General features: G+C 39.3%; 1 protein-coding gene across 1 annotated transcript in view; it reads right to left on the bottom strand.

Annotated features, from left to right (window-relative positions):
- Positions 1–551: 551 nt before the first annotated feature.
- Positions 552–22,056, bottom strand: part of SCN11A (sodium voltage-gated channel alpha subunit 11) — a 150,645-nt gene continuing 129,140 nt past the window's right edge. The window contains exons 28-32 of the mRNA XM_078152077.1: positions 21,588–21,641; positions 16,343–16,484; positions 14,182–14,282; positions 7,394–7,673; positions 552–2,226 (exon numbers count right to left, since the gene is read on the bottom strand). Of these exons, the coding sequence (XP_078008203.1) occupies positions 1,139–2,226; positions 7,394–7,673; positions 14,182–14,282; positions 16,343–16,484; positions 21,588–21,641 (1,665 nt within the window). The 3' untranslated portion in view covers positions 552–1,138. The remainder of the gene's footprint in view (positions 2,227–7,393; positions 7,674–14,181; positions 14,283–16,342; positions 16,485–21,587; positions 21,642–22,056) is intronic.

Raw genomic sequence — 22,056 nt, 5'->3', positions numbered from 1 at the left:
ATAAAAGGACAAAGTGAAAGGCTAATAGGATGGAGACCTAGCCAGTGATCTAGGGCCACAACCTAGACAGGTGAGAGTCCTTGACTGACAGCCACATGGCCCAAGGTCTTGACTACTGAATAGGACTAGGCACTGATCATGGCACATAATTAGACTGCTTACCCTCATTTGTTAAGAGTACGGTTTCTTGGGTATAGTGCATATATCAATCCCCTCCATGTTTTACTGGTCCTCATATATTGGTGTGTCTGAAAATATGCCCCCATGGATAAACCCTTCTGAATTTTGCTAGGCTATCTACAGATCACAAACAGACAACCTGTCCACCAGAGCTCAGACCTGAAGCTTTTCCAGCTTGGTAGGATCTACCAAAGACTGAACTTGATCAATATATCCTTAAGAATCAAAAGACACCTCCACATTATGATGAGGAATGGGCCTTTGGGGTAAGTAAAACACTAGATCCTAAGCCACCATTTATTATTTCTAACGAAATGAGAAGACAAGAAAGTGAGCCCAAGGAATGGCGTCAAAAATTAATGATGTCCAAATACAACAAGAATGACCATTTAATTTGTCAAGCATTCATGACGGTCAACAAATGCTTTTGTAAATAATATACATATCGGTAATTAATATGTTTTAATGTTTTAAACAAGCTAAATTTCTTTTATGACAACATAAAGCATCTGTAGTGGCTAATTCACCAGCATTTCCTGGTTAGCATGCAAGGTCATTGTATGTGATTATTCTTATAAGCAAGGTGCTATATCAGGGTGCCATATCACATCTGTGGATAGATAAATGGCATTTAAATATAATCCAGATATTAATGGACCTTTTCCAGCCCTTTATGAATTCCCTTTTATGCATCAATGCAGTACCTGATTTTTAAAGGAATGAAAACTTTGATGCATATCATTGTAATAAGAGATTGCATACGTCATATTTGAAAGTCTTCCCTGCATATTTAAATAAACAATTATTTATGTCTGATAATTTTTAAAAAACTGAAAATTCAGCCATCAGTTGGATATTCATCAAGCCATTGACTCCACCCTATGCTTCCATCACACTAAAAAGCAAAGTTGCAAGGATATAGCCTCTGCATGAGTCTGCTGATTGATCTCAATCAATGTCAGTCAAAGTGTATTTTGCCATCAGGTACTTCTAAGTTACCAATGGCTCCATTGCAAACCATCTGAGGGGTTAAGGAAGATGTTTTCTTGGCATTACTCTTCATCAAGTGAAGTCGATAGGCCTTCTGGATGATAGCAGCACATCGCTCTTCCTCCATGCGCTTTGTGGTGGTCACAATTGGTTCATATAACTTCTTGTTAGGATTGGCCTCCATGAATTTCTCTTCCATCTGACTTTTAAGGCAATCCATACCTTCTGAGTCCCCCAGCACTCTTGTGGTAAAAGCAAACAGTATATCCATGCAGTGAAGTCGATTGCCACTGACCATGGGCAGATCCATCAGTAGGAGCTGATTTCTGTTTGGCTTGGCCACACGTAAGGGTTCTGGCAAGGCATCAGCAAAGTCTGAGAGAGCTGAGTATTTGATGAATTGTGTTGCTTCAGGATCAAATTTTTCCCAAGTTTCATAGAATATGTCAAAGTCATCCTCACTTAAGGGATCCTCACTCTCTTCAGTGGCAGTGTTGAAGTTTTCTAAAATCACAGCAATGTACATGTTGACAACAATTAGGAAGGAGATAATGATGTAACTGACAAAGAATGTAATTGCCATGACGGAGCTCACACAGTCACTATCTGGTTTAGCGTCATTTTTAGGACAAGAACTTTCTGGGTTACAAGTTTCAGAATTACAAGCATTCTCTGGGTTACAACATGAATATTTTGAACTCAACATAGGACTTAAGAGGGCATCCCAACCTGCTGATGTAGTGATTTGGAAAAGACAGAGCATGCTATTGCCAAAGGTTCGAAAGTTGAACATGTCATCAATCCCTGCCTCATATTTCACCTGGGAAAAATTAGTCATACCAATAATGGCATAGATAAACATGACCAGAAAGAGCAAAAGTCCAATGTTGAATAGGGAAGGAAGTGACATCATCAATGCAAAAAGAAGAGTCCGTATTCCTTTAGCTGCTCGAACAAGTCTGAGTATTCGGCCAATCCGAGCCAAGCGAATGACTCTGAAGAGCACAGGAGGGAATGGAATTGCCTTACTCGATTCCAGAACAGAAACAATAAGGCCTTTAGAAAAAAATAAAATAATTAATTTTCCAGAAGACATTCTGAATTCATGTGAACATAGAACATTTTCTAGCTATAGATCGTGCTTTACTTTCATGTTATCAGGGAAGTGTTGAGCCCAGTCCCTAAAAGGCATTTTGAAGAAGTGAAATTATCGACAATTTAAAAGATAGCATTTGAAGTAAAAAGGTTGATTTCTAAATGTCCTTAAATGTTAACAATTTTGGTTTGGGTTTGTGTGTCCCTAAGAAATGGGCCCTTTCTCGAAATGTTGGATAGAATTTGAGAGCTAGGTAGCAGGTGATTACTTATTAGTGCAGCTTTGAATGGCCTCTCAAGGGCAGGGCTGTAATCTCATTGCCTTCTCAAGGATCCTTTGATTCTACGGTGAACCTTAGGGATGAGAGCACACAAGCAAATATAAAGACTGGACTCCATTAGAAAAAAAAAGTTCCTTGTATCTTTTGGTGACACAGGAGGAATCATAGATTTTCTTCAGATTTGGATTCTTATTCTGGCTTTTTCAGTCAGTTGAGAAACATTTACTCAATGTCTACATGCACCAGGCACTGTGCTAAACACTGGAGACACAGTGAAGGGCAAAAGACAGTCTTTGACCTTGAGGAGCTCAGTTCAGTCTAATGGGGGAGACAACATATGAATAATTATGGGCAAACACTTTGTATTCAGGATAAATTAGAAATAATCAATAGAGAGAAGGGCCTAGGACTAAAAGAAATTGGGAAAGGCTTCCAATAGTCGGGTTTTGAGTGGGGATCTGAAGGAAGCTAAGGATTTGAGTGGGGATATGAGGGAAGCTAAGGAAGCCAGGAGGCAGAGATGGGGAAGGAGAGGGTTCCAGGAATGGGGGACAGCCTGAGAAAATGTCTGGAGCCCAAAGATGGAGTGTTTTGTTCATGGAATTTCCATGAGGCTAATAATGTCACTGAATCAAAGAGTTGGTGAGTAAGGTATAAGAAGCCTAGAAAGTTAGGAGGGGACTAGGTCATGTAGGATTTTGAATGCTAAACAGCATTTAATATTTGATCCTGGAGGCAAAGGGGAGTAATTGGAGTTTAATGAGTAGGATGGAGTGACATGGTTGGATCTGCACTTTAGGAAAATCAGTTTGGTGGCTCAGCAGAGGATGGATTGGAATGGGGAGATCCTCAAGCCAGGCAGACCCACCAGGAGCCTATTACAGTAGTCCAGGCATGAGGAGATAAGGGTCTGCAGCAGTAGGGTGATAGCATCAGAATGGAAAAGGAACATATCTGAGAGGGGCTGCAGAGGCAAAATCGACAGGAATTGGCATTTGATCAGATATGGAGGTGAGGGAGTGAGATGTCAAGGAGGACACCTTCTTCTTCAAAAATAAGTAGGTATAGTAAAAAACCAGGGTTCAAACACCAGATTTGCTACTAGATTTGTGACTGAGGCACACAACCATGATCCCACAACTAGCTAATGGCTAAACCACTATGAGCTTTGTGATTACGGCATTTATCCTTTCAGCCTCAATGTCATTATTTGTGGAATTGGGACAAAAGTATTTGTCCTATTTCACAGGGGTGCTATGGGAACAGTGTTCGTAAACACTAAAGCCAGTATTAATGTGGGTTCTTATTCACATTAATGATAAATGATGATGATGATAATAGCTTAGGATATTTTATGTTGCGTTTTTTTTTTTAATAAATTCACCATTCCCTAACACAAGTACGATGGGGCAAAGAGGGGAAGCTCCTCTGCTCTGAGGACTCATGGCCATTTCTCATGTCCCAGTTCAGTGCTGAAGGTTTCGGCCCTTTGGGGTGACATAGCAAACCTTAAGTGGCCCCTTGGTCCTCTTTCAGTCTAAAAGAAAAGGCATTTTTTTTTCTCTTTTCCTTCCTCTCTCTGGTACTTTCCACCCATGGGGGATGGGAGGGTCCAAGGGATCATCCAGGGTTCATTACCTTATCCCATAGCACCAAACCCCAGAATCTGAGCCAGAACACACAAGGCCCATCAGAAGTGTACAAGGCTCTTACAGGTAGTGGGAGGGGAGAATTTCTCTCATTATGCAAGAAAAGAAATATTTGTGTGATTAAAGGCCTATTAGCAATGTAAATGTGAAGTTACCAACTTAGACTCCTGAGAAACAGAATGAGCAAAACAATGAAGCCCCTCAAGTTGAAGACATTCAGAATGGGGAAGAATTTGACTTTAGTGAGCAGAAGAAGATTAGGAAGAAGCTCATCGGAGGTCTGAGCTGGCTTATGCTGCTCTTGCCATGTCAGGGGCAACTATCCTAAGGGCACTAAATGTTTCTGTTGAGTTTGGGAGGGCAGGAAGAGCTGAACTGTCACTTTGGATCCCAGCACGCCACAATATGTGTTTATCCCTCTGCTTGTCCAGAATGTTTGTCTTTGTTTCTTTTTATTTGAGGATCAGTTGTTACTGTGTCTCTATCATGTGACTATAGTGCCTCCCATCAAAAGTTCCTAGATGGTGGGGAGCCTCATGTCTATTGACGCGGACCTGGATTTTTTTTATACTATGTCCTCTCCCCTGCCCCAGCCCCACCGAAGTGTAAGTGAACTTTCCCACCTTGGTTTCACGTAGTACTTTGGATCTCTCTGATGCATTCATTGACTTTGGTTATTCCAAACCTTCTCTCACGGGTTGGACAAGATGTTAGAGGTGCCACTGGACTGATTCTAAAATTCCTTCAGCCCTCAATACTACTCCATATCCCCTTACTTTTAACATGACCTTGTCTTCTACTTTACTGGGAAGATTAGGGTTACCTGATTTGAGAAGTCTCTGCTTCATTCAAAGCCTGGATCTTGGAAGATCGTTTGACCTTCAGCAAGTCACTTCATTTTTCTGGGCCTCAGTTACCTTACATGTAAAATGAGGAAGGTGGAATTTCCAGCTCTAAATCTATGATTCACCTGCATTCACACTCCTCCACAACCTGACTCCTCTCTACTTTTTCCTGAGGCTCACCTTAAAAGTGTCCTATGTTCAAGGCCAAGGGGATGATTCACCCACTACCTCTCGTTTTGTCTGATCCCCTTCCATCTCAGTAGCTTTCATCTTTCTGCCTTCTGTGTATATTTAGACTGAACTACCCCTCATTTCCATTTACAAAATAGCACTTTCTCCATAAAGCCTTCCCTGATGATCCCTAGATGAAAGTCAAGTGTTCTTCATCTTAACCTCTAAGACTTTGGCTCTCTCCTTTTTATCAAACACATTCTAAGCTATATTATGTCAATTTGGGGGTCCAAGAGAATGAAGGCAGAGAGATAGACAACACAGTGTGTGGAAGATTGGGCTTACAGTCAGGAAGACCTGAGTTCAAACCCTTTCTCTAACACCTTTATATCTGTGTGACCCTGCGCAAGTCACTTCACTTAATCTCTGAGACTCTTTCCTCGTCTATAACATGGAGATAATAATGGTCCCTCTCTCCCAATGTTGTTGTGAGGATCATTTGAGATAACATCTACAAAGTGCTTTGAAAACTTTAAAGTGCTCTCTACATGCTAGATCTCATCATCCTCATCCTCATCCTCACCATCACCATCATCATCTTCATCATCCTCATCCTCATCCTCACCATCACCATCATCATCTTCATCATCCTCATCACCACCATCATCATCATCATCTTCATCATCCTCATCCTCATCATCACCATCATCATCATCATCTTCATCATCCTCATCATCCTCATCCTCATCATCACCATCATCATCATCATCTTCATCATCCTCATCATCCTCATCCTCATTATGCCCACCACCACCACCACCACCATCATCATCCTTAAAAAGCACAGTACTTAAGGGGATGCTGAGCCCTCAAACTTAACAACTGTGTCACTTGGAGGACAGTTATTTGACCGCTCAGAGCTCCAGTGGCCTCATTTATAAAATAAGGTTAACAATATTGCTGTCCTCTGTCCTAGGTGGACCATGTTTGGATCCTCTGTTCCATTCTCTGTCACATTTTATGAAGAATGCAAAATAAAGAGTGTACAGAGAAGGGGAACCAGTGTGGTAAGAGGCTTGGAGATCATCTATATGAACACTAATTGAACGAACAGAGAATGTTTGGGTTGGAGAAGACTGAGGGGGACCTGACAGGAGTCAAATCTTCACAGATTTAAAGGGTTGACCTATTTTAAAAGAATTAGCCTTATTCCACTTGGCCCCAGAATTCAGAATAAGGAACAATAGGTGGGTGTTGAAAGGAAGAAAATTAAGATTTACTGTAAGAAAAAAAAGTCCCCAGCAATTAGATTTGTCCCGAAGTGGAATGGATGGCCTGGGGAGGTGATGGGCTCTTCCTCACTAGAGAACCTTGAATATTGACTGCCTGAGGCTTGTCATGTGGCAGTCCATGTTGTAGAGGGGTTTTCAACCACATTTAGCTTAGATTGCATATCTCTAAGGTCCTTGCCAATACTTAGCTTCTGGGGTACTTGAGATACCTCTTGTGACTAGCTAAAAAAGCATTTTGTAACTCTAAAAGTGCTATACTGTGGGCAAATATTATTATTATTGCTGCATGTCTTATCTCCTCTATAAATGCTCTCTCCCCCACCTCAAATTTTCATATATTTACTAATCCCTGTGCTTGTTCTATCTCTGGTAGAATCACAACTCTTAGAGCATAAAGACTCTTCTATGTTTTGTCTTCGTATCCTGTGTATGTAGTAGAGTCCGTGCTCATAACCCAGGCTTAATAACTACTTGTTGAATTGAGTTGTTTTGTATTATAGTTATTTCTGTATGTGTCACCTCCCCCTACTGGACTTAAATTGTAAGATTCATGGGGGTAAAGATTGGATATTAGCTAAACTTTGATCTCACCCAGGACCTACCCATTATAGTGTTTTATATACACTAGGCACTTAATAAATGCTCACTGAATTGAAATTTTTCACTTCATTTTGGTACCATAGACAAAATCAAATAGATGGAAATTAGGCCATAACCTCTCCTGACTTTACAGCATCGAGTGATATTCAAAAAGCTAGTCAAGTTTTCAAAATGCCATGCAGATTGATGCTAAAATTGTATCAGGTATTTATAGCTTATGAAACTGTAGTTCACTTCAACATATTTCTCAGAGCCTCTAGTTATAAACCCTGGCTGCCATCTTTACTTACTAACAATGGACAGCACCACGACCACACAGTCAAATAAGTTCCAACCATTAGCAAAGTAGAATTGCCTCAGAGCAAAGATTTTCAAGAGACATTCAACTGTGAAGATGACAACAAAGACCAAGTTGAGGGTGTCCAGAAGGTGTGCCTTCTGTATGTTGGGTCCTTCAGGAGAGTCTGTTTCTGCCATCATGGTGATCATATTAAGGCAAATGAGAGTTATGATGAAAATGTCAAAGGCCTGGCTTGTGACTACATCAAACACAAAAGCTTGGCATTTGTTCTGAGGAAAAAAGACAAAGGAGAGATCAATGTAAATTATAGGCATCTTATCACGCAGGTAACATCAATGAAGCACCCATTAGCAGTCTTTCCTCCAAACTACAAGGATAGAATTCAAAGGGGGAAACGGTTTTGTCTTCCCAAAGGACACTTTGGGAATATTTAGGTGGATCTATAATCCGGATATTAGGGGATCTCTAGTCACTGGTGTATGGTGATTCGTGAAACTTGAGAAATCAAATCTGGTCATTTTCTGAGGTTCAACTATGATAGCCCAAATGTCATTCTGAGATCTCATTTTACACTACATAGTGGATCCAACAGGTCAAATGGTAGAGTTACCTCTATTTGGTGGGATCCTCTTCACTAGTGTTAAATGGGCCTTATTGCCAGCAATTAATGTGAAACAGCCAATTTCTTCTCACTGGGGTAAAGGCAGGTAGTCCTCTATTCCTCTATTACTGTTTTTGTTTGGTTTTGTGTTACCAGAAACCTAGACAGACTGTACCCCTTTAAATGGCTCTTCTTCCTCTCAGGGTCCTTTTTATTGTACCAAATGAGTAAACTAGATGTTCTACAGACATCTCAGGTTCAACATGCTCACAAGAGGACTCATCTTTCCTTCCAAACTCCTCCTTCTAGAAGCTTCACTTTTTGTGTCAAAGGTACCACCAATCCCTCCCATCTCTCAAGTTGGTAACCTTGGCATTGCCCTTGCCTCTTCATTTTCCCTCACCGCACACATCCAGTCATCTATAAACATTTCCATTTCTACCTCCACACCATCTCTGCCGCCCCTCCCCTTCTTTCCACTGTAGCCCAGGCCCTCAGCATCTTTTTCCTGGACTACTGCAGCTACCTCTTAATTAGTCTCTCCTTCCCGAGTCTATCCCTATTCCAGTCTCTCCTCCACACAACTGCCCAAATGATTTTCCTGAAGAAAAGTCTGACCAGGTCATTCCTCAACTCAGTCAGCACCAATGGATTTCTACAACCCCTAAGATAAATACAGACTTTCCTGTTTGGCTTTTAAAGCCTTTGACAACCTGGCCTCCGATGTCCCTTTCAGCCTCACCATACATTACCCCCTCTCTTATTCTCTCTCGCCTAGCCAAACTGACTTTGTGGCTATTGTTCACACATCTCCAAGCATTCACCATCCCTCATGCCTGGAACATTCTCTCTCCTGACACAGTTAGAAGCTTCTGCTGAGGACCAGCCGCCTTCTTCCACAGTGGTGGGGTAAACAGTTCTACCTCCCCTGTCATCAGAAAGCAAGCCACCTTTGGATAGCCACCCCATTGTTGCTACAAGGTCTCCCAGAGAAGGACGTGGGCAATGACTCCTTCATACTACATTGGCTATAATGAGAACCCATCAGGTTCTGGCTCCAGCAAGCAAAAGGCTAGGGTAAGGTTTAGAATCTAGTCATAAACACTCACTAGCTGTGTGGCCCTGGGCAAGTCAGTTAACCTCTGTTTGCCTTAGTCCACTGGAGAAGGAAATGGCAAACCACTCCAGTATCTTTGCCAAGAAAACCTCATACAGGGTCAAGAAGAGTTGGGCCTGCTTGAATGACCGCATAACAACAAGGATTTAAAAGCATCACTAACCACTGAACTGATGCCAGGGATTACACTTCACCTGCTTGACTGCTGCTTTGGCTTATACCGCAGTCTATTCTGCTGCCCAGTACTTCTAGGATCCACACTGTGTGCACACCTCTATCACTGCCCTGCTTTCCTCCAGGCTAAACTTCCCAAATCCTTTATCCAATCCTTATTTGACACAGACTCAAGGTCTCTTGCCATCCTGGTTGTTTTCCTCTGGATGGTCTCTAGTTTATCAATGTCCCTCTAAAACCTGGTAGCCAGAAACCAGGCCCCGAGTTCTAATCCTACCAGACTTCTAACTTACCAGACCACTAACTCTAATCCTACCATATGCCTAGCCCATTGGATCCTTTCCTCTAAACCCAACTTCTGTAGCTAACCTCTTACTTCACCCTTACTGGTCCTCAAATACCTAACCCTAATTATTGGATCTATAACACACTAGTCTGACCAGATCAAGGATACTACAGATACTACTCAAACTAAGAAGCTGGATAAAAATTTTGAACCATTTGTTTAGCTGGGAAGGGAAAGAGAGGCCAAAAGAGAGGGAAAATAGATAAACGAATCCATAAGAAGAAAGATAAAGTATCAACTTAATTAAATTTGAGGAATTTACATGTCTGACAATCAAAACTTTAAATGTGAATAGATTAAACAATCTAATTAGTGAAAGAGTAGCATAATGGGTAAGAAAAAAACTGAATGATTTGACACATAAAGAATCTAAAAATAAAAGTATTTATAAATTGAAAACAAGAGAATGAAACAAAATCAATTTTTACAAAAGATGATTTGAAAAAAGGAGGAGCTGCAACCTTGATAACAGGCAAAGCAAAAATAAATACTGACGATTTCAAGAGCGTTAACAAAGAAACCACCTCATGCTCAAATGTATCATAGACACTGAAATAATATTAATACTAAAGATGTAAGCACACAATGGCATAAAACCCAAATTCTTAAAGGTAAGGTTAACTGAATTGGGGGGGGGGAAGAGATGTAGAGAGTAACACAATAATTACAAAAGACTTTTATGTTCTTTTCTCAGAGCTGGATAAATTCAAAAGAAAGATTTTTTTTTTCAAAAGGAAAATATGTAACTGAACAAAGTTTGTAGAAGTTAGATCTGGAATAATTTTGGTCTTCTGAATGGAATATTAAAGAAAATTCATATATCTCAGCACCACTCAATACTTTTACAAAAATTGACTGATGGAAGAAAAGTTCAAAAAGACAGAACTTTTGAGAAGAACTAGGGGAGAGAAATGTCACAAAAACCCAGCTAGGAAAGAGTATTTAGGAGGATAGAGTGGTCAGCAGTGTCAAATTCTGAAAAGCAGTCAAGAAGGATAAAGAATGAGATCATTCAAATAGATTTGGCAATTAAGATATCATTGGTGACTTTGGAAAGGGCAATTTCATTTGAGTAATGAGGTCAGAAGTTAGATCTCAATGCAGAGTAAGAGATAGTGAACAGGTAGGGAGCTAAGACAGTAAGTATAGGTAGCTTTTTCAAGATAGACAGCAGGTTATGAACTGTGGATGGCAGGGAAAGGTAGCAGCCATCCAGTCAAAAAGCCCATGTGGAAGACAAAGTGCAGCTAAGCAGAGACACCCAACAGTGAGCAAAGCAATGACTTAGCCAGAGGTCCCCAGCATCTCTACAGCACTGGAGATGAGTCAGCCTAGATAGGAGGGATTTTTGTGTGTGTTACCTTCCTGTGCATGTCCTCTGGCCATGCATATTCATAATATTTATGTCTGCTCTCCCAGGGCCAGTGTGGCAATGTAGGGGGAAAACATATGCTTATGTGTACAGGGGAGATCTTTCTTACCTTTTATTTCATTCTACTCTTTGAGTGGCTAGTTCTTCTTTATATGAATGCACCTTCTGGTTTATCTAATAAAAGAACTACATTGTTGGAGATTTCATGGATACTGTCCCCTAAAATGACTTTAATCTGAAGTCACTTTCTGGAATCTCAAATGTGATAGAGGCTCCCTGGAGTTACATTAATATTAAAATTTATACTCTACCTGGAATTTATTCGACAAATGTATGAATGGGTGATTAAAGAAATGAATATGTTAAATAGTAAAAGTGAATGCAAATACAGTTATAATTTAGGGCAACTGATATAAAACAAGATCATAAGTTTAATTCATCACCATTTCCTGAGTATCAAATCAATAAAGTGACAAACATTTATTAAGTATCTATTATGTGCTAAGCACTGGGGATACAAAAAGAGGCAAAAGACAGTGTCTATAACTACCTGCTAAACCATCTTTGGAAAATAAATTGCTGCCTAGACTCTATTTAAGTTCAACTTTAATGTTCAAAACCTTAATTTTAAAGATTATAGACAAAAAGAGATCTTTATGAGAGCATAACATTTATAAATTTATCTCTGCCTGTAATTTGAAGTAGATTATCTTACATTGCTGCTCCTTCTCTACCCCCACCAATTAGCCCTTGAGATAAGATAACTACAGAAAGATAAATCAGAGAAAGAAAACTATAGATCAATATCTCTAATGAATATCAAAGCAAAAATATTGAATAAAATATTAGCATAACTTGAAGGAATATCCAGCAAAGAAAACTGAGAAGGAGCAGTCCAACAAGACATGAAGAGTATCAGAAGAGATTGGTGTCTTCAAAAGAAAGGAGAGAGTATATAGGAGAAGAGAGTGATCAACAGTGTCAAAGACCAGAGAGTGGGTTAAGAAGGATGTGGATTGGATAAAGACACTCAGAGTTGGTAATTAAGAGATGATAGATAACTTTGGAAAGGTTTGCTTGAATGATGACATCAGAAGCCAGACTGCAGAATGGTTCAGAATTGAGTGAGAGGAGAGGACATGGAGGTACTAGTATAGATGGTACTAAGGGAGGCATGAGGCATACAAATAAAAAGAATGAAACAATCCCTATTCACAAGGAGCTTACATTCCACTGGGGTTGGCATGCATAAATATATAAGGAGAACAAATATAAATACAAGCTAGGTAAATATAAGATAATTTGGGAGGCAGTAAACCAGAAGTTGGGGTGATATGGAAAGGCTTCAAGTAGAAGGAAATGCTTGAGTTGTTTTCTTGAAAGAAGAGAGTGATTCTGTGGGGCAAAGGTGAGGAGGGACTACATTCCAGGTATGACAGAAGGCCAGATATAAAGGGAAATAGCTAAAATATATGGGAACAAGATCTGACAGATGAATGGTGAAGGGCCCTCTATAAGGGAAAATCAAGGGATCCACAACAATATGAAAAATGATTCAAATCACTCACAATAAGAGAAATGTGAGTTAAACCAACCCAGATTCCACTTCATACATACCAGATTAGCAAATGTGACCTAAAGGGAAAATGGTCATTGTTGGAGGAGGCTGCACAAGGATAGGCACACTAATACACTGTTGATTGGGTTATAAAATGGTCCAAACACACAAATTGTGGCACAGGAACATAACAGAGAGCAGTTTAGTACTTCACCTCAAAAGTCACTCAATTGCTCATTTCCATTGACCCAGTGATAACATTTAACCCCAAAGAAATCAGAGAAAGAAGGAAAGAACCCATATACACAAAAGTGTTTATAGCAGCACTTTTCATCGTAGCAAAGAGCTGGGAACAAAGTCCATCGATTGGGGAATGACTATAGAAGCTATGGTATATGAATGTATATAGTATATGAATGTGAGAAAGTTTTATTGATCTGTAAGAAATAATGAAAGGAGATGGATTTAGAGAAACCAGGTTGGACTTAAACACTTTGACACAGACTGAAATAAGCAGAACCAATAGAACAATTTATACAATAATCATGACATTATAAAGGAAAACAACTGTGAAAGACTGAAGAATGATGATGATGCAATGATCAATCACAGCTCCAGAAGACTGACGATTAAGTGAGCTTTCCACTTGTTGACAGGGGAGTGATGAACTGGAGGTGTGTCATGACACACACATTCTCAGACACAGATAATATGGAGATTTGCTTTGCTCGTGTGTGTGTGAGAGTGTGTTTTATATAGGTTATATATATGTGTGTGTGTAAATATATATATAGTAACATATATATACTATATATATAGTAACATATATACGATATACATAGTAATATATATATATACTATATATGTATTAAATATATATATATATATATATATATATAGTAACAGACTTGGGGAGGGGGTAATTTTATCGGTGTAAGAGGTTAGTAATAACAGTATAAAAAAGAAGAGAAAGTAAAGAGTGTTAATGGAACATTTAAAAAAAATACAGAGAAGAAAGCAGAAGGAAGTTCATAAGGAAATATAAATCACAAAGACAGTGTTGGAACCACTGTTTTAAATTTAGCGTACACTTAAAAAAGAAAAGCAAGTTGTATGTAAGAGACATTCGTGGTTTCATGATTTTCTGTTTTGCCTTGTATTCAGAAAAAGTTCATGTTTGTTAAGTTCATAATAATAAGAAATATTTTTTTAAAGAATTCATTCATTCACCCTTGGCTAAAGTCCTCCTGTGATACTTCATAGTGTGACGAAGGTGGCTTTGACTTCTTGCAGGCCAGGTCAGCAGAATGCCAGTCTACCCACACTCTACCAGGTATAAGCCCAGAACCAGATTGTGTGATTGGCAGAAGTTAATTCATATCAGCTTTAGGTGATGAGCTTTTCAGCCACAACAATTCTCAAAGACCACCCTCCAAGCTGCAAACAGGATCGTTATAATCTAATCAGAGGAGGGAGGGCCCATGTCTACAAGCTCATGGATATTGAAGTAATGAAGGAGGTATCTTACAAAGAAACCATAGCATTTCATAAACTTAATTTTGTCCCCTATCTATGGTAAGTATATTTATAACAACTCAGTTGATCTCACCAAAGGCCTTGGAATAGGTTTTTGGGGCTTCTTTGATCCCAGCTTTTTCATTGCATTGTAATATTTTTTCTGCTCCTCTGTCATGAAGATATCTTGGCCACCTAAGTACATTGGAGAGACACTGTTATTCCTTTATGTGTCCATTGTGGGATACCATCTGAAGTTTCAGAAATGAAGCTTTGTATTTCTATAATTTTCTATTGACAGAAAGCCACATGGAACAGACTAGAAGACCGTCCTGCAAAGTTAGGGAAGGTCATTCATTGATAGCTTATTTTCATCTTAACCAAGGATAGAACAATAAAAATTACATCTATAATGCTTAATAGATATGAAGATGACATTTTTGGTAGTCAGACCTATCTTTTGGGAAGAAAGCAATCTTTTTCAAACTCTTTATCACATCTTTATTAAAATCTAAAGACGATTATAATCTATCTAAATGGTTTAAAATCTCCATGAAAACAGGGAGATGGACTAGATGACCTCGTACAGGTTTACAAATAACTTGCTTCTTGACAATTAAAACGAATAAACATTTCCAAAGGCAAGTAAGGGGAAACTTGGACTCTCCTACAATAACCGTCTTTAGCAAGAGGAGAGTTCTCAGTCTGAAAAATAGTCTTGGGACAGCTATGTCAAGAAGCTATGGGGCAGCTAGGTGGTGCAGTGAATAGAATACCAGCCCTGGAGCTCAGGAGGACCTGAGTTCAAATCCAGCCCAGACACTTACTAGATGTGTGACCCTAGGCAAGTCACAACCCCAATTGCCTCAAAAAAAAAAAAAGAGGCTGTGAGGTCTTAAAGTCATTCTTACTCCTGCATTCTGCACTTTCTTAAGGCCCTTTCACTAATGGTATTGCAAAAGGATGGAGAAGATGGGTGGGAAAGATGTTGTGGTTCTAAATTAGAGGGACGATTTTGTTTTCCAAGGATGTCCTAGCAGAGGGAATGTGGAAGTAGTCTATCTGGAAGAGAGCTCTCAGACACTCTCAGAGAGAAACATGAGTGGTGGTGACAAATCCAAGCACTGTGCTGTTTGCCTTGATGCCCCAAATGATTTCATTCAAGAGGCTCTTTTAACCTGGCATTAGGAACCTCAATTCGGGGTGAATAGGGGGAGATGGGGAGTGTTTATAACACAGCCCCAAGTCATGTCTCTGAGGCTTGTTTGATGGAAGGTCAGTTCTATTTCATTGCCTCATTTGCTCCTAAATAACTGAGGAAACCTGAAAAACTATGAAAATGCAAACAAGTAACATGAATATACCCCATGGTGAGGTTATCTTCAGTTATGAATTCACGGCAATAAAGTCCTTTGGGGCAAAAGGAGAGGACAGGAGAGGAGAGGGAGGGGAGGAGAGAAGAGGAGAGGAGAGATAAAGGGACAGACAACATTCCAAAGAGGCCTAAATTTCAGTCTCTTTCAGCATGTTGCCTCCTTATTAGTGGAAGGGGGCAATTTGGACCCTTTTCTAGGACACAGGTGGTACACTGTAGGCTTAGCTCTCATTCAGATGGTGAAATCCTTAATGCCCTCCATCTATGGTAATCCATAGAAAGCACCTAGGATGGCACCACAGACATCATTGGTGATCTTTGGGCATGGAGATGAGCAGACCCAGGACTAGGAGAAGGTAAGGCAGGCAGTCACCGAGGGTATAACACACAAGAGGATGCAACAGGGGGTGCTTTCCAACATTATCAATGTAAATATTTTTTAAGTCCAGAAATTCTCTTCTCCACAGCATGGAAATACGGCTTTTATAACATCAAATCCCATGTGTTACAATGACAAGACTACCAGGGGCAAGAACTTGAACTTTGCTTTGATTGTTACAGGTGACCTCCCCTATATGGAAACTCCCTCTGCCAAAGCAGGTCATCACCTTCTTTGTATCTTATAGTCTTGAAAGTTGCCCAGGGCATTGAGATATTAAGTGACTCACTCTGAGTCACACAGCCAGTGTGTGCTAGGGTAGGGTCATGAATCCTAGGCCTTTCTGGCTCAAAAGTTGGCTCTTGATATGACATGCTGACAGTAACACAGTAGCACAATTTTCACTTCCTGATTAAGGATTGCAAATGCTTTCTCCTGGCCCTGGGGACAAGGATCTTCTCTCTGCAAAAGGTGCAGAACAAGCCAGGACATTCAGGATACTTATCTTTTTTTGCTGTTGGTTAAAGTTATCAATGATAACACCAATGAAAAGATTCAATGTGAAGAAGGAGCCAAAAATGATAAAAACAACGAAGTAGAGATATGCAGCTTTATTTGCCTCGAAGTTGGGCTGCTGCTTTTCCTGTGGAGGTGAAAACACAGAAGAGAAAAATCATGAGGGAAAGATATATTCTCATTCTTATATCTTATTCAAGGACCATGATAATATCTCAGTTAAAACCACTCAGTCGCATCATGTAATATCAGAAAACATCCTAAATTACTGCTGTAGTATATTTAGATTATTATGGGCTATTTAACCCCAACAGAGAGCACTGGTCTACATTGCTATCATAGCACATCTTATTTTTCATTTTTAAAACTATATTATTTATTTATTTTTAATATTCTTTTCTTTTTAAATTTTGAGTTCTGCATTCTTTCCTTCCTTCCTTCCCTCCCATTCCCTCCCGTTCATTGAGAAGACAAGCAATATGGTATCAATTACAGCATACTTGTGAAATCACATAGAACACTTCCATACTAGCCATATCACAAAAAAGCAAGAAAATTATACTTCAATTTGTACTCAGAGTTCATCAGTTCTCTCTCTGGAGATGGATAGTATTTTTCATCATGACTCCTTTGGAATTGTCTTGGATCATTATATTGATCAGAGTAGCCAAATCATTCACAGTTGATCAACATTGCTGTTACTGTGCACAATGGGTGCACAATGGGTTCTTGCATCAGTTCATTTAAGTCTTATTATGTTTTTTTCCTGAAGTTATCCCTTGTCATTTCTTATTGCATAATAGTAGCCCATAACAATGATAAGCTACAACTTGTTCAGCCATTCCCCAATTGATGAGTATCCCCTCAATTTCCAGTTCTTTGCCAGTACAAAAAGCTGCTATAAGCATTTTTGCATATATAGGTCATTTTCCTTGTTCTTTGATATCTTTGGGGTATAGACGTAGTAGCAGTATTGCCGGGTCAAAGGATGTACACAGTTTTATCACTCTTTGGACAAAGTTACAAATTGTTCTGCAGATCGATTAGACCAGTTCACAACTCCACCAAGTTTATTAGTCTACCTATTTTCCCTCACCTCCTCCATCATTTGTCATTTCTGATAGGTGTGAAGTGGTACTTCAGAGGTGTTTTAATTTGCATTTCTTTAATCAATAGTGATTTAGAGCATTTTTCATATGACTATAAATAGTTTTGATTTCTTTTTCTAAAAACTGCCTGTTCATATATTTGATCATTTATCAATTAGGATCTGGCTTTTATTTTTATAAATTTGACTCAGTTCCCTATATGAGAAATGAAGACTTTATCAGAGAAATTTGCCCTTAAAAATTTTATATTACTTCATTATCTATGATACTTTCAGAAAAATGTAGTTTCCCTGCTTATCTCTTTTAATTAGGTCTATTTTGACTTTTGCTTTGTCTGAGATCATAACTGTTACACCTGATTTTTTATTTCAGATGAAACAAATTAGGTTCTCCTCCAGCCCTTTATTCGAACTCTCTTGTGTGTTTTTCTGTTTCAAGTCTGTCTCTTGTATACAACATATTGCTGGATTTGGGTTTTTGAATCCATTCTGCTATATTCTGTTTCATGGGTGAGTTCATCCTATTCACATTCACAGTTATGATTACTAACTGTATATTTCCCTCCTCTCTCTCTCTCTCTCTCTCTCTCTCTCTCTCTCTCTCTCTCTTCTCTCTCTCTCTCTCTTCCTCCTCCTCCTCAAAAGTCTATTTTGCTTCTGATTACTGCCTCCTTTAATCTACCCTCCTTTTTATCACCCCCCCCATATCTCTTATTCACTTACCCTCCTATTTTTCTATTGGGTAAGATAGATTTCTATATCCAACTGAGTGTGTATATATGTATATTATTCCCTTTTTGAACCAATTCCAATGACAGTGAGGTTCAATCATTGCCCACTGAATCATTTTCCCCTCCACTATAAAAGTTCTTCCTTGAGTGTTTCTTTTATGTGAGAAAATTTGCCCCATTCTACCTCTCCCTTCCCCCTTCTTCCCATGTATCCCTCTTTCTCCATTTTTATTTAGAAATAGACTTACATTCATGCCCTCTGTCTATATAGACTCCTTTTAACTTCCCTGATAATGATAAAGTTCTTAGGAGTTACATGTACCATCTTTCCACATAGGAATGTAAGCAGTTTAACCTTACTGAATCTCTTATGATTACTCTTTTAGGTTTACCTTCATATGCTTCTCTTGAGTCTTCTCTTTGAATGTCAAATTTTTTACTCAGCTTTGGTCTTTTCATGAGGAATACTTGGAAGTCTTCTATTTCATTAAATATCCATTTTCCCCAAAGGATTATACTTCATTTTACTGGGTAGGTTATTCTTGGTTGTAATCCTAGCTCCTTTTCCTTTGAGAATATCTTATTCTAAGCCCTCCACTCTTTTAACATGGAAACTGCTAAATCTTGTATGATCCTGACTGTGGCTTGTTTCTGCTTGACATTTCTTTTCGGCTGCTTGAAATATTTTCTCCTTGACCTGAGAGCTCTGAAAATTGGCTATAATATTCTTGGGAGTTTTCATTTTGGGATCTCTTTCAGGAAGTGATTGGCAGATTCTTTCAATTTCTATTTTACCCTCTGGATCTAGGATATCAGGGCAGCCTTCTTGGTAATTTCTTGAAATGTGATGTCTAGGATCTTTGTTAATCATGGCTTTCAAGTAGTCCAACAATTCTTAAACTATCTCACCTTGATCTGTTTTCCAGGTCAGTTGTTTTTCCAATGAGATTTTCTTTTACTTTTTTTATTCTTCTGGCTTTGTTTTATTGTTTCTTAATGTCTTGTGGACATCTCATGGACAAGCTTCCACTTACCCAATTCTAATTTTTAAGGAATTGTTTTCTTAGTGAGCTTTTGTTCTCTTTTTCCATTTGTTTCATTCTTATTTTTAAGGATTTCTTTTCTTCAGTGAATTTTTGTGCCTCTTTTACCATTAGGCCAATTCTATTTTTTAGGTGTAATTTTCTTCAGTATATTTTTTTACCTCTTTTATTAAGCTGTTAGTATTGTTTTCATAATTTTCTTGTATATCTCTCATTTCTTTCCAAAATTTTCCTCTACCTCTCATCCCTTTCTTTAACTCTTCCAGGAATTCTTGTTGAGCTTGGGACTGATTAGCATTTTTCTTTGAGGCTTTGCTTGTAGTTATTTTATTATTTTTTACTTCATCTAAGTTTATGTCTTGGTCTTCCCTGCCACCATAGCAGCTTTTCATGGTCACGTTCTTTTGTTGGCTCATTTTTCTAGCATATTTTTTGACTTTGAATGTTATGTTGAAGTTGGGCTCTGCTCACCTGAAGGTGGGGAGGCACTGTCCCAGGCCTTTGGCTTTTTTGTGCTTCTGCTTTCAGAGGTAGTACTGGGTATTTACAAGTTTTCATTGCTTCCAAAGTGGTTTGATCCAGGGCAAGGTGTGGTCACTGCTGTCCTGGTCTGCACGCTGGTCTTTACCTTGCTGTCCTGTAGCCACAAGTGCTGGTGCTTCTCTCCACCTTGGAACTAGAACCAGGGCACCTGCTCCCTTGTGACTGACTACTAATGCTCTTCTCCATCCTGGAACTATGACCCAGAACTTCTCATAGGCAATAGAATTGCTAATCAGTGCCAGCTGCACCCAGTGCCAGCAAAGGGTTCCCTGTAACCTGTTTCTGATCAATCATCCAACCCCCTTATGATCTCAGGCTGACAGCTCCCAGAGATGCTGCCACCTCCAAGGCCCACAGCTGGTGCTCCTGTCACATTATGGGCTGACTCTCACCCCAGTGTTACAGACTTCAACTGCTGAATTTCTAAGTTGTCTTAGGCTGTAAAATGTCTCACTCTGACCTTTTGTTGGCTGTGCTACTCCAAAATTTGATTTAAGGTGTTACTTTAAAGTTGTTTGGAGTGAAATGCTGGGAGAGTTCAGCTGGGTGGATACCTCTAATCTGCCATCTTGGCTCTGCCCCCACATCCAGCTTTAAGAACCAGCATGTGACAGGGTGGTAAGCCCTGGAATTGGTGTTAGGTGGCTTTAGTTTAATTCCTAGCTCTCACAATTATCAGCTATGTGATCATGGATAAGTTGTTTTACCTGAGTCAGAATTTCTTTGTCTATAAAAAAGGGATAACCATCCCTGGGCTGCTTTTCTCACTGAGTTGTTATTACAAGCACCAGCAAGCAAAAACCACACAAAAATCTCACAAAAAGTGAGATATTAATATTAATAACAATTTAGACCTAACCATGGTAGGAAGCTGAGGCCATACACAGCTTGGTCAGACCTCATCTTCCTTGCCTCAAACTTCAGACATTATTGTTAAAGATCTTTTCTGGAAGGACTGAAAGATCAGCATGACTACACTTAAGTGGTATGAGTTCATTTTGCTAAAACCGTCTTCTCACAAGCCATCCATAACCCAGTCTTTCACTATCAGAGACAGTGGTGATTCTGGCATTAGAATCATTTGGAGAGTCCATTTTCAGACAGCCACAATGTCTGAAAACTTAGTGTATGTAAACTATGTCAAACACACATGGACTTCGAGAAGCTCCTAAGGAGAGAAAAAACAGTAGTATGTGTGTCTGCATGTGCACATTTTATGAGGCAAAGTGGAAGGAGGCAGGAGATGTAGTTTCCGGTCTCAACTCTATCTCTGGCTTGCTATGTGACCTGGGGTAATTCTTCACTTCTCTGGATCTGGATTTTCTCTTCTGTAATATTAGGGTTGGACATGGCCCTTTCCAGCTCTGGGTAAATCAATGGTGTTATTTTATTATTATTATTATTTTTTTTTTGGTTTACAACTCTGACTTCTATCTCTCTATCCCCCTGGGGCATGAACTCATTTCCTGAGCCCTCAGCATCTATGACTCTGGAGCTAAGCAGGGAGGAAGAGATTCAGGCGAAAATACTCCACCTTTCTGATTCCAAGCAGCAGAAATATTAGAAGCTCTCTTACTTAGAGATCAAGTTTCCCAGAATTCTGCACCCAAATCAGATAGCTAAGGAAACATCTGTGCTGGCTGCTCACTTAGATTTCCTCCCTTATGGGTATTTTTAGGCTGCCAAACAATGACCTCTCTGATAATAGCAATATGCCCCCTCCAATATAATCCAAAATGCCCTGTTGAGATTACCCAGTTACTTTCAGAGATAACCCAGAAATTTACCCAGGGTCTCCGACTTACCCCTCTTGAATCTACAGCTGCATACATAATGTCCATCCAACCTTTAAATGTTGCCTGGAGCAAAAGAACAAAAGTAAACATTGTTATACAGTATTTTTCCAGGAATGAAATATAAACAACATCAATATACATTATTATACATTCATACACAAGGGAATATTAGAAATTAACAGAGTATAGAAAACTGTTGAGCCTTAAGGTATTTATAATTCAAATTAAAGGAAAACTTCAAGAACAAAAGTCATGAATTTGAGTTGGAAAAGACCTGAATGGCCATATATTTCAACCCACACATGAAAGAAAACCCTACTGTAATATTCCTGAACAATGGTCATCTAGCCTCTGTTTGAAGACACCCAAAGAAGAGAACCCATAACTTCCCCAAGCAGGTCAATGCTATTTTTGATGGTCTGAAGTGTTAAGAAGTGTCTCCCAATGTCAAGCCTTTCACTGTTATTACTTATTTCTC

Source organism: Phascolarctos cinereus, unplaced genomic scaffold, assembly GCF_003287225.1.
Source record: "Phascolarctos cinereus isolate Bilbo 61053 unplaced genomic scaffold, phaCin_HiC Scaffold_4;HRSCAF=312, whole genome shotgun sequence".
Lineage (NCBI taxonomy): Eukaryota > Metazoa > Chordata > Mammalia > Diprotodontia > Phascolarctidae > Phascolarctos > Phascolarctos cinereus.
This window is presented reverse-complemented; position numbering and strand designations above follow the sequence as displayed.